Source organism: Poecilia mexicana, unplaced genomic scaffold, assembly GCF_051168715.1.
Source record: "Poecilia mexicana isolate PSO_F unplaced genomic scaffold, ASM5116871v1 scaffold_22, whole genome shotgun sequence".
Lineage (NCBI taxonomy): Eukaryota > Metazoa > Chordata > Actinopteri > Cyprinodontiformes > Poeciliidae > Poecilia > Poecilia mexicana.
In genome coordinates, this window is record NW_028263391.1 from 11,666,340 (window position 1) to 11,679,377 (window position 13,038).

Sequence of the window (13,038 nt, forward strand, 5' to 3'; positions counted from 1 at the left end):
ACTCCTTGGATAAGTTGCCAATTAATCTTTAGATTTAAAGCAATTTAATTTTTTTCTATCAACAATACAGCTCTTGAGGAAAACGGTTTGCTTTTGTTAACCTTCAATATAAGAAATACATTTTTACAATCATATTGTTCCCTTATCACCATGTCCTAAAGTTCATATATTTAGATTTTATGTCTCTGTGTTCCAAATATGTCAAATATGATAGTTTGTGGTGGAAAAAAAAATCGCTCCATCTTCTTTATTGTTATTATTTCAGTGATGCTAAAGTTTTATAATAAAATGTACCGAAACTTTACAAGATTTAAGAGTTTTATTCACAAGACTACAGATTAAAACATTTTTTTTTTTTTTTTTTTTTTTTTTACATATCTTTAAAAAAAAAAATTCAGTGTTTTTTGGTGAGACACAGCCACCGTTGTGGCACTTCATATGTGCTTCTGTCCCCGGTGTCATCATAGGGAAGATGCCAGGTATCTCCTGTAGTCTGGACAATGGTGTCAAAGCAGGGAATACTCTAATAAAGCAGAAAGATGGAATCAGTCTGTGCCTCGGAGAGAGTTCACATATGAAGAAAACAAGTTACAACATAGCCTCTCTTCGTTACTTTTATATACAGGAGATGGTACAATGTCAAGCTAATGTTTACTTTTCACAGCCCTGACCTTACAAGAGGTCGTAACCAACCATCCACTCACCAGAAATTTCACCCTCCTGCCAGCTGCGACATTCCCAGCCATCACCAGCTGATGACCCCTCTGCCACTTGAAGAAGAGCCGCCTTGTTACGTCATCTGGCAGGCAGGCCTTGTGGTCCCTCATCAGGTCCCTGCTCACGAACAGACAATGATTCCCAGAATGCAAAGTGGCATAAAGCAGGAACGGGTCGTCCTCGGATCTAAGAGGGAGTGTGGAAGGTGTGAGGTACAAAATTAATATTTAGTCGCTTCCATCCACTGGTGCCATTTACACCACCTCCATCTGCATGGCGTGTTAACTTTAGGAAGTGTTACTTTGTCATTCTGAGATCCTCACATGTTTTCAGTAAAGAAGCAATGCACTTTCTGCTGGATGAGGTTCATGTTGCGTCTGTCCCAGGATTTGGAGGGCCTCAACATGTGTTTCCTCCCCAGCACCAGGATGTTGGGGGCCTGACGCTCAAGCTCCAACACCACTGTCAACAGCTGCAACAACACATGCAAGTCTGTCATTTGCACCACCCTTTTAGTAAGTGCAACATAGACATTTTGTGGTAGAAAATACAGAATAATTTAGACACACTAGAATCAGGTAATTCCTGGTAAAATTTATAAATACCCTGGAAAAATCTAATTTTATTACAGTTGAAAAAGTTTAGAAAGATTCAATCCAATTAATTGTGAATACTTATTATGTAGAGGGGGAAAAAATCTCATATTAGGAAAATCTCTTTTTTTTAAAATCACCAATTAATAAATAGGTCATAAAAGAAAAGTGCATTGATTTGTTCATGTCTAATTAAGTATAAGTAGATAAATTTACTTGACCTTTTAATCTGACATTATCAAGGAAAAAAAATAATCAGAATTTGTACAAAGCTTTGGTTTGTACAAATTCTGAGAACATTTCTTTCAACTTTCATTTCAGGAGAAGATTTTCTTTCTTTTTTTATAACTGGCTTCCAGTTCTGAGGGATTCTTGGCAATGCATTCAATGGGCATGTCATTAGTGTGTTTATTCATATTTATGATCTTTATCTTGCTGTATAAACCATGAATTAATCAATTTCCATCTGTAAAAGAAGTCAAATGTTTAGATGCAAAACAATGCAATATTTTTCTCTTGAATGTACCTAAAAAGGGTTTTATTACATTACTTCAGCTTACCAAATATCTACAGCAAACAACTTATAACTGGCTTGTTTATGTGCCAAGTCTCAAAAATATCCAGCTACATTATGTGAGGATGCAGGAAACTCTGTAGAATCAACATGTTCACATTAAGGAGCCACTCCCTGGAGCTTGAACCTGCTGAATATTTAGACCAATAGCAAAATGTGTTATTGAACCATAACTCCAATAGGCTAATTAAAGACTTTGGTGTTTGCATTGAGATCCTCTCTCTGTTTTAGTCTATATATGGTTAAATATTATGTTATCAACCAAATAAACATAATTTTTATCTGTTTACTTCCACATTACATCAATCAGTACCTCCAATTTCTTGAAAATGATTGTGGAAATTCATGCAAAAATCAACAAATCCCTGCACTTTTATTCACATAATTGGGAGTTTGTTGCACTACTTCTTACTTGTACTAAACATCGGCCTCAGCTTTAACTGTTGTCAGATTATTGTCTATAATCTATAAATTTATATAATCTATAATAAAAAAATAAATAAATTAAAAAAATGCATTTAACGTCATAAAAATAGTGAAAATATTTCCAAATGAGAACCACAAACACTTTTATTTTTATTGCAAAAGTCACAAAAAGTTTCACAAAATCCCAGAGGGACTGAAAAGATGTTCAATAATGTTATATAATTTTAAGAATCCATTGATATTTTAACAATTTGTGGACAGGTTTTATCAATACACTCTGGCACAACCGGCCCTTTAAGAGCATTCATGATCTTGAGATATATATATATATATATATATATATATATATATATATATATATATATATATATATATATATATATATATATATATATATATATTTTTTTTTTTTTTTTTTGCAATTTTATTTTGAAACGAAAAAACCAAAAATCGAACCATACACAGATTTTTAAAATACTTCTTTTGGCCTTCAGCTGCTTTCAGCTTATTGCTTTTGGACTCTGCTGGTTCTGTCCAGCCTGATCCGGTTCGGTCCTGCAGGGCATTCTGGGTAATGTAGTTTGTGTATGTATATATATATGGATGGATGGATGGATGGATGGATGGATGGATGGATGGATGGATGGATGGATGGATGGATGGATGGATGGATCCATCCATCCATCCATCCATCCATCCATCCATCCATCTATCCCTATTTGTATAGCACATTTCAGCAGCAAGGCATTTCAAGGTGCTTTACATAATTAAAGAAAAAATACTGTGACATTAATAAATAGATAAAAAGTAAAGATAAAAACATTAAAAACATCGAAGACATCAAACATCAAAACCCGCACTCTAACCCAAATTTAGCCATAAGCAGGTGGGTTTTAAGTTTAGATTTAAAGGCACCCAGTGTTTCAGCTGCTTTACAGTTTTCTGGAAGTTTGTTCGAAATTTGTGGTGCATAGAAACTGAATGCTGCTTCTCCTAGTTTGGTTCTGGTTTTGGGGATGCAGAGCAGACCAGAACCAGAAGATCTGAGGGGTCTAGACGGTTGGTACAGCAATAATAGATCTTTAAGCCATTGTGGTGCTAAACCGTTCAGTGATTTATGAACTAACAACAGTATTTTAAAGTCTATTCTTTGAGCTACAGGGAGCCAGTGTAGGGACTTTAAAACTGGTGTTATGTGCTCCATCTTGCTGGTTTTAGTGAGAATGCGAGCAGCAGCGTTCTGGATCAGCTGCAGCTGTTTGACTGATTTATTAGTCAGACCTGTGAAGACGCTGTTGCAGTAATCAATGCGGCTAAAGATAAATGCATGGATGAGTTTCTCTAGATCATTTTGAGACATTAGTCCTCTAATCCTGGAGATGTTCTTCAGGTGATAGAAGGCCGACTTTGTGACTGTCTTAATGTGGCTCTGAAGGTTCAGGTCAGAGTCCCTCACTACTCCCAGGTTAGGACAGATTACTCCCCCAAAGTCAATGAGTTTGACTCTCCTGCCTTAAAGACTGTCATCTTTAGTGTCTGGCCTTTCCCCTCAAAGGGACTCAAACGTCTGCACGCCACCAGGTTCAGTGACGCCAATGTTCGGATGAATTCAGCTGGTATTTCACGTTTTTCACAGGTGGAGCTCATTTCTGATTTCATTCACGCAGTCAATTATTTGAATAAAAACTCCTGCCTATGGTCTTAATGCAAATTTCAGCAGCTCTAATTTTCATGATTTATTTTGCTTCCCCACAAACTGCAGCAGATGACTAGATAGGGAAACAATCTTATCTGTCTGTACTTTCCTGCCCTGTAGCAACATAATGTGTGAGAACGATGATGCAAGTGTCACACAGACCGGCAGAGACAGACAGACAGATGTAGGCAGTCAGACAAGTAGGTTAGGTGGATTTAAAATCCGGTATCAGACAGTTTTAGTGCACATCTCAGATTCAGGCAGATGAGGTTATTCATTGTGAAACTGACAGAAAACCCCCTGTGTTGGGAGGAAGAAAAAAAAAACAACAACGCTAAAATCTACACGATAAAACTGAGCTTGTGCATCTGTGAAATGAGCACACATGAAACAGATCTTATATAAATAAATATGCAGCTTTTAATTAACTGCGTTCCAAGTAATTATGCACCTGGGTGCATTCTCACCGTCTCTGACTGCTTGGTTTTGTCTGGGTTGATTCTTGCAACATTCAGCCCGTCTACGACCACATCAAAAGCTGGCTTCCTCTTCACAAACGCTTTAAAGCTCTCCAACTCCTGAACAGAAGCACAGACGGACAGAAAGCAATGACATACGAAGCCCAAACTCTTGACAGTGAAAGAGAAAATAAAGACAATAGATTTTGAATAAATCAATGTGCCAGTGCCAGTAATCTTTTCTGATCTAAATCCCGCTTTTTAATTTTCACCAGGGACAGTGTGAAATATAAGCGTAGGCGTTATCTGAAAGTTGTTTAAGATGCAAGCGCCCCCCAAAACAGACCACAAAACTAACAAAAAGCTGCAAAAATAGCTTTAGCTGCAAATCTACGCAGAAGAAATGCCAGTCGAATACTAATATAACATGCTGCCATGCTTAAAATGGTAACGATGAGTTCAACACTTCACCTCAGAACACAGCAATAAATTCACCTGCATGATTCACTTGTTTGGTTTTAGATTAAAATATCTCGGAGGACGGTATTCCCAAATCGCTTGGGATGCTTTTAGTAAACTATATATAAAGACAAAATAAATAAAGTTACATGACTACACACAACTAAGGACAGATTTTTACATAAATTGCACAAAAGGATATTTTTTCCGTCAATGTCTGAAAATTAGTAAGACTAAAATGTCCTAAACAATTATACATATATATAAATGCCATGGGAATTTCCAGAAATGATTCCACTCAGGAACAAAACTGGTTCTGTTTCCCAGAGATGGATGGTTTTTTTTTGTTTTGTTTTTGTTTTACTGTGAAATGTGCTTAGCAACCCCAGGGTAAGAACTCATGAAGGTGCTGGTAGAAACGGCATTATCTAAACAGAAACATGTCTGTCTTGCAGCAGCATGTCTTGAAAGGCCACTCTGCAAGGAAGAGGCCACTTGTCCAAAAGAAACATTAAACTTCAACCGGTACAACTACCAGATGAGGACGGGAGAGATCAGGACAAACAGGCAGCTTTACTGACGCAAATATTGAAACAAAATCCCAAGAAACCAATCGCAGAGTTCAGGTGTGGCATTTCCAAATACCTACCATCACTTTACACCAAACCACTTTAATTGGTGTCCATTAAGAAACATTTTGGTCCAAATAAAGCTTTTGGAAGTTCTGGAAAGTTTTGGAAAGAGAACAACCACATGAAAGATAAGCAGGGGGACAATTAAGATCAACCCATTAAAAATTCCTGATTGAGCTGCCATGGCATTCCCGGTTGAGTATCTCAAGCGTCTGAAAAAGAAGTGAAACCGTTTAATGTATATGGAAAGAAATGCTGTATTCAGTTGCAGCAGTTTCAATCAAATTACTGAGAATCACTTGGATTTTCCTTCAGCATATTCAATTATTTACAACACAACCTGTGACAGAAATGTGGGCTTGAACTTATTTTCCCGACAAGTCCATGAGTTACTTGCAAAATTTCTTTGAATAACTTTACTTGATTTTCATTTGTGGTTCTCTTTTTAGTACGTCCGTCTTTTTCCTTTTTTTTTCTTTAGCAGATGCTTAAAATTACTCTGCACAGCAGACAGTTCAAATTGCAGTAGTGGAAACAGACAGTTTTAGCTGGAAGGGAACTGAGACAGACTGTGAGCCTCCCTGACAGTAACATCATCAGGGGTTTGTTCATTCTTTGACTCCAGAAATGAATCTGGACTCCACCTGCAGGATCACTCATCAGATGGCTCCTTCTGCTGATTTGTCAAATGCTAAATAGACCCAACAATCAGTCCTGTTAGTTAGGATTCTCTGAGGACAACAAGGAATGATTAAGAAAAATACTTGTCTTCTTTAATGTTGGTCTGCAGCTTTGTGCCATAGTTAGAAAGTTGCCATGAAGCTCAGAACAGCTCCAGGGTGGAAACATTATTGCTGCTTTCACTTTTAGATAGATATGGAAATAGGCTGCTGTGAATTCCCCAGGACCTGAAACCTGAAACTGTTTGCACAGTATCATTAACATTCAGCCCAAAATGCAACCTTATAAATGCAAAAAATGTTGCAATATTCCTCCTGTGATGTAACTGTGAGCAGGAAAAAGGAAAGGCCTGTCAGGCTGCTGAAAAAAAAACCCTCAACTTTTAACAGTAAGTAGCTGCTCACTGGAGTTTGAGATGAAGAGAATGATTGATGGAGAGAAGAAAGAAAGGAGCCTGAGAGCAGACAAAGAAGGACGAGAAAGGTAGAGACAAAGTCCAGAGTAATTATCCCGGGACTTTCCAAAGCTGATACCTGAGACTGGACTCATTGTGCTGATCTGGATAACATGTCTGCTTAAAACACACACACTCCCACATCTGTGCACACACTCCTGAGCTTACATTAGCCCTCAGGTGCCTCGTTATCAACAATTTGTTTCTGTAAAAATAAACAGCAGCATTTTCACTGACTCAGAGCTGCAGAATAAACACTTTATCACAACGGACTGAAGCGCTAAGCTAACCTGATTCTAACATGCTGCAAGTTGGAGGCAACAGAGAGGCATCGTCATGGTTAGAGTTCCTATTACAACAATTAAAAGGTTATATAATCTCCAAAGAGCACAACACTTTAAATTTAAAATACCAAAAATAATTTCTGCATTTCAAAGCAGCTTTCAAAGTCAGACTTTTTTGTTCTTCCCTTCAGCGAGTTCCTCAAGTGGTAAATGCTGTTCTGAGTGCATCAAAGAGTCTTTCAGATCTGAAACGGGAGATTTTTTTTTCTGTGTTTTTCTTGAAAAAATCTTTTAATTTAAGGAAGATTCTTGCATACTTTGTTCTTTTCAGATTTTTTACATAACAAGGTCTCCAGCCTGCAGCAGGTAAAATAGATCTACTTCAGTTTTACTGGCACATCAAGAAGCAGTGTTAAAGTTTTATAAGGTTTTTATTCTCAGCTACTGATTATTATTTCCTAAACTCTATTTGTCCTTTTTTAAATTTAATTTATAAATGGGGTGATGGGGAGACTTAAATAACATTGTTGCACAATTATTAACAACTTTAATCTAAAACTGTTGAAGCACTTTTGGTTTTATTTTAGCTCTCAGTCTTTCTGGGTTAAAATCCATCAGCAATCCCACCTTCAATTCGGGATATATTCCCACATTTCTTTGCCAAATTGTGATCATACCTCATATCCTCATTATAGCACCCAGCAGATATTTTGAGATATCACAATTTGAGTTTGGCTGGGCCATAGTGAAGCTTAAATCTTTTATTGGAGCCGTTTTTCTATTGTTTTGTTAGTTTTCAGTTACTGAAATACTGAAAGATAAAGTTCCTCTTGATCTTAAGGCTTCTTGCAGAAGCCAGAAGGTCTTGGTATTTTTTATTTGGGACTGTCCATAAGTCCTCTAAGCTTCACTAAGACCTCAGTTTTACCTTAAGAAAAACACCCCCAAAGCATAACTCTGCCTCCACCATGCTTCACTGCAGATACAAAGTTCTTCAGGTGATGTGCTGTGTTGCTACTGCACCAAACATACTTTTTAGAATGTTATAAAAATTCAACCTTGATTTTATCAGACCATAAAACATTTCCTGCACATTTGAGAGATTTTTAATGTGTTTTTGCAAAATGCAGCCAGGTTTTATTTGTAAGAAAATGTTATAACTGAGACATATGAAGAATATGGGAGGTTGTTGTCACATTGTACTTGAAATATTATGTTGTTGAGGCCTTCTGAGAAACTCTTTAGATTGTTGTTTATAACTTCATGAGTTTTTCGTCCACTTGGATTGGACTTTTGTACCTTTCTCCTTTTGCAGTGAGATGCAACTCTGCACCATTCAAGAACAGCTGAAGCACTCAAAGGTGCTTCAAATGATGGCGTTTACTAAATTCTGTTTGACATGAGTTTGAATGAAGAGGTTTGTTCTAAAGTCCCATCATTCTAATACAGACATCTGCAGGGTGTCCACAGTTATGCAATTAGCGTGTTTCATTCCCCCCCCAAAAGAAAGATCTCAGATTTTCAACTCAGTTGTATAGTTTATAATTGATTAAAGGTTGAAAAATGTTGTACGTGCATCTTGATCTTTTTTGTTTTTTACACACTAACACCTGCCCTTTTAGAAGGGGTGTGAAGTCTTTTCAATTTTGCCAGATTGTGTCCATATTTACATGGCAAACTACAAGTGGGAAGTCCCCCAAATTTAAATAGCTAATCTAACCACAACCGCTATCTGAAGAGTGAAGAACCTCAAGAAACACTGACGAACGTTGCTCTCTGGTCACAAATAAACATGGCACATTATTAGTTGCAAATTATTAGAAAAACCTTGGCAGGTTTTTCTTGTGCATAATGTTTCTTTAATTTTATTGCAAATAAAGCACTGAAAAATGTCAGCATCATGCCTTCTCCTGTAGTCCTGCAGGGAGCATTAAAAATATCTGCATTTTAAGACCCGTTTGGTTTTCTTTAAATGCCCGCCACACTGGTGGTGTGTGGTGGTGTGTTTTTGGTTTTGTATTTGTAAAGATTTAAGTTGAATGACTTACACTTTGGGTACATTGAGCTTTCACATCATATTTATGTCACATGTCCTCAAGAATGGGATTTAACTTTATTTAATGCATGGGGATTTTATCATTTTTGTTTTCATACTTTCCTTTCCAAAACACTTCCAATAAACAAACATAATATAAAAAAACATAATATTTACTTTTACCACTGAAATCTAAAAGGATCATACTTATGCCTGAGATGGCAAGAAGTCATAAACAAATATGATTATTTTCTTAAAATGATATTTATTAACCAGCAAGTAAAATAAATCTCAAAACAGACATGACTTTAGTTTATATGAAATTTAATTTATAAAATGTTTTTGAATCCAGTTTTAACTTTATAGAAGTAGTTTTTAGAAACTTCCTATAGATCTTAAGCATTTTTTAAGAAAGACTTAACCCAGACAAAAAATGCTGTGCAGTTTTTTTTCACTTTATCTTAAACTAACAGGCTGTCATCGACATATATATACACATATATATATATATAAATCTAAATCTAATTTTCTTGATCAGAAAATGTTAAAATGTTCTTGAAATACCAGTTTTAGCTTACAAAATAATAATTAAAATAATATTAACAATCTTTTTTTTTTTGTTGCTTTATGCCAAACTAGTAAGTTATTAATAAATCTGTATACCTTAATATTAACATGTTAACATCTAAATGAGAAATACATAAGTTTTTTATTGTTTGTTTTTGTGTTAATTCTGATTTATAATAATGAAATAGAGACTATATAATTTTCTTCCAGGCAGTTTTTCTTATTTGCTGCTAATTCCATGAAATAGGTTTGTTCATCTACAAAACACTGGTTTAAACCTTGAACCTAACACCATTGACGGAGCTCTGGGTCCATTCCAGACGTTAAAGTGAAACTCAGAAATTGGTAACAGCGCAGTCTGAACGGGTCAGTTTCACTCATCAGTCGGGTGTGTCTGTGTACCAATGATGCCCTCTAGCAGACGCATGAGGCAATTCCTCACAATAATTATTATTTTGATGTCACTTAAACGCATGACTTTCAGATTCTGTTTCTCTGACACTATAATTTATATAAAAATGTAGTTGTGGTTGTTTCCAACATTTAACCTCAGCCACTTATGCTGATAATACCACTGCTTTTCAGAGTTTGTGTTTAAGCACGGAAATAAATTATATCCAGTGGAAACATTTGATCAAAGGAAGCACCGACCTTCTGTCTCAGGGTTACCATGGAAACCGAAAAAGAGAGTACTGCTCCAATCAAAATCTCCAATCAAAGATTTTAACTGGAAAAATTTGAATATTTTTCAGCATTTGTGCTCAACAACAGAGATTAATCTAGATGTCCACGTGTGTTTCAATGGAGCAGACACACTGCTGCAAGTGTGAGTTTGTTGTTCCTACCATACTCATCTCACACGTTTTAATTCTAAAAAATCTGTAGATTATTACATTACATTCTTCTGATGAGTTAAAACTGATTTTAATTCAGTTTTAGATCTTAACCACCAGGAAACTGTAATGAATGATGCCTCCACATGGCTGACAGTGATCCTGATCATAGAATGATTTACACCAAGAAACTCCAGGTACTTTAAAATCTTCTGGGGTTTTTGGTCCCTAAAAAAAACAAAGCCTACTTAAGACCAGTTTTAGTTAAAATTTTAGAGAAACTCTTAAGCTTAACAGCATGCTAGTTTGACGTCTCTCCTTAAATAATTCTGACTTTTAAAGATGAGAAACAACATAAATCCATTTTTAAAAGACGCTGTTTTTGTGTGAATCCGTACCTCAGGAGTGGTCTTGTTGAATACATCTCGCCCCTGTATGACATCGTTCATGACTCTGTCCTTCAGCTCCTGATACTCCTCAGCACTCAGCTGGATCGACTCCAGCTCTGACCCACAACACCCACACGCACCTCTAAGGAGAGAAATACTTTTTAAATAAATGGCACAAAACATCACAAAGGCAACCGTGTAAAAAGCTGAAAAATATGTACTTACTTTGGTGTGGCAGTGCTCCAGGCTGCAGTCCATTTCTGTCCATTGAGACTAAAATCAGGAAGAAAGACATAAATGAAGTGAGAAAAGAATGAAAAGTGGTGGGAAACAAAAACAAAACTAAAGCACAGGGAATAAACTTTTCCATGACTGCTTACCTCTCAAACCAGCTCTTTATGGTGTTTGCAACCTTCTGCTGGGGATAGAGCTGGTTGTTCCTCATGTACACCAGAACTCCCAGCAGCCTCTCATGCTGCTCTGACTCAGTCATGGCTCCCATTTCTTTTTCCCTCTCACCCTCTTTCACGCCTGTAAAAAGTGCATCCCAGGTCTCCTGATGAGGACTCAGTCCTTTTTCAATTAGCTCATCATATAAAGCCCAGGCAGTAGTTGCATCTTTGTGATGAATTGCTGCTGCAATAATGTCACCATAGTTACGCGGTGATGGTGTCAGAACCTAAAATAATACAAATCAACAGTTAATAAGGAGAGTATTTACTCCAGTTATTTTACTAAACAAAAATGTACTTCACCTGCTTGATCTCCTTCAAGATTTCAAGTGCTTCCCTCCACCTCGCAGTACGGCTAAAGGATTTAATAAAAAGGGAGGAAGCCCCCGTGTCGAGTGAAGGGAAACTTCCACGCATGATTTTGTAGATGTCAAACACCTCATCGTCGTGTCCGCCTTTCACACACAGTGTCAGGTAGCGTAGCAGCAGCTCATAGGACAGCGTGCCCTTTTCCATCGCCACAAAAGTCAGCAAGGACCTGGAAAAGCAAAGGGTATTCACTTTACACCAAATATTCCTGTTTACTGAAAGGAAAATTGGCTTAAAACGTGACAGACACTCTCATCATCTCTTACTTTGCTATGTTCAGCTCTGATCCACAGCGGAATAAGGTGTTCATCATCTGGATGTCAAAACGTTCCTGGTTTCCCAGAGATTCCCTCAGGTCCTTCCACTCAGCAGGAAGCAGAGGCCGTTCAGGAGGCTGACACTTTCCTATGAAACACCTCTGGTTTAGTACAGGAAACAAAAACAAATATGGAAGTAGGACTGTGTGGTTGTAAAAAGATATCTCTTAAATTGCAGTCACCATACCCGTCATGCGTTTCTGCTCCTCTTCATGTTGTTCCTCTTCCTCAAAGACTGCTGGTGCCTTCCTCTTCATCAGTTCTGCTGTCCTCTTTGCTGTCCCAGCAGCAAAACCAAATTTGGGAAAAGAAGTCTGCAGCAGCATGCTGGATTTCTTAGTGTTTACATCCTCTGTGCCATGTCTGATAGTTCTGTTTGCTATTCTAGTTTGTCCACTGTTCTTTCTGTCTACCTGTCTGCCTCCCAGGTTTGGCTTAATATCTCTTGTGCATAGAAAGCGTGCTGTGGAAGTAAGCTGTGGTGACATAAAACAGATTCTGAATTTTAATAACAAGGTAGAACCCATTCTTAAATGTGTGCCTCTTCAAAATATTCACATGTAGGTGAATCAGCAGTGATCCTTTATCTATGTTTTAAAATAGTTAAAGTATTATTTTCTATACAAACTGCTCACATTCTGTGTAGGTCATTTCTGACCAAACTACCACTTATGAGCCGACTTTTCTCCTTTAAAATATCAGCAATACTTCAAAACAAAAATCTTACTAGTTTATTTACTCATAAATGTAACTCACAGCAACCAATGTCCACAAAAGCTGCGACTAAACAATTTCAAGTTGTTTCCAATTGAAGGCATGAGTTCCCGGACGCACGGTTACCGCGTCATCAGCAATAGACTGGGTTCCAATGCTGCATTCAAAGTACCTCGAAAAACAAACCTATACAGCAACTTCTTGGGTTATTTAAATTAAAATGAAGCAAATAAGTAATATAATTTAACCACATAAAATATTTATTAAAACTAAAATACACTAAAAATTGTCGAAATGTATTGCCCATTTACATGTTTCTCCTATTTTCACAATGAGGAGTTAGAAATTCCGTGACATTCGGATTTCAGCGAACTGAAGTGTTTGGTGA

At 36.9% G+C, this 13,038-nt stretch overlaps 1 protein-coding gene across 1 annotated transcript; it reads right to left on the reverse strand.

The window, feature by feature from the left end:
- Positions 1 to 300: 300 nt before the first annotated feature.
- prorp (protein only RNase P catalytic subunit) lies at positions 301 to 12,792 on the reverse strand. Its single transcript, XM_014995722.2, has 10 exons — positions 12,124 to 12,792; positions 11,886 to 12,024; positions 11,554 to 11,788; positions 11,179 to 11,477; positions 11,024 to 11,071; positions 10,808 to 10,940; positions 4,474 to 4,584; positions 1,041 to 1,189; positions 705 to 903; positions 301 to 523 (listed from the first exon to the last, which is right to left on the reverse strand). Exons 1-10 carry the CDS (start codon positions 12,461 to 12,463, stop codon positions 395 to 397), a joined length of 1,782 nt encoding a protein of 593 aa, XP_014851208.2. The 5' UTR covers positions 12,464 to 12,792; the 3' UTR covers positions 301 to 394.
- Positions 12,793 to 13,038: the final 246 nt, after the last annotated feature.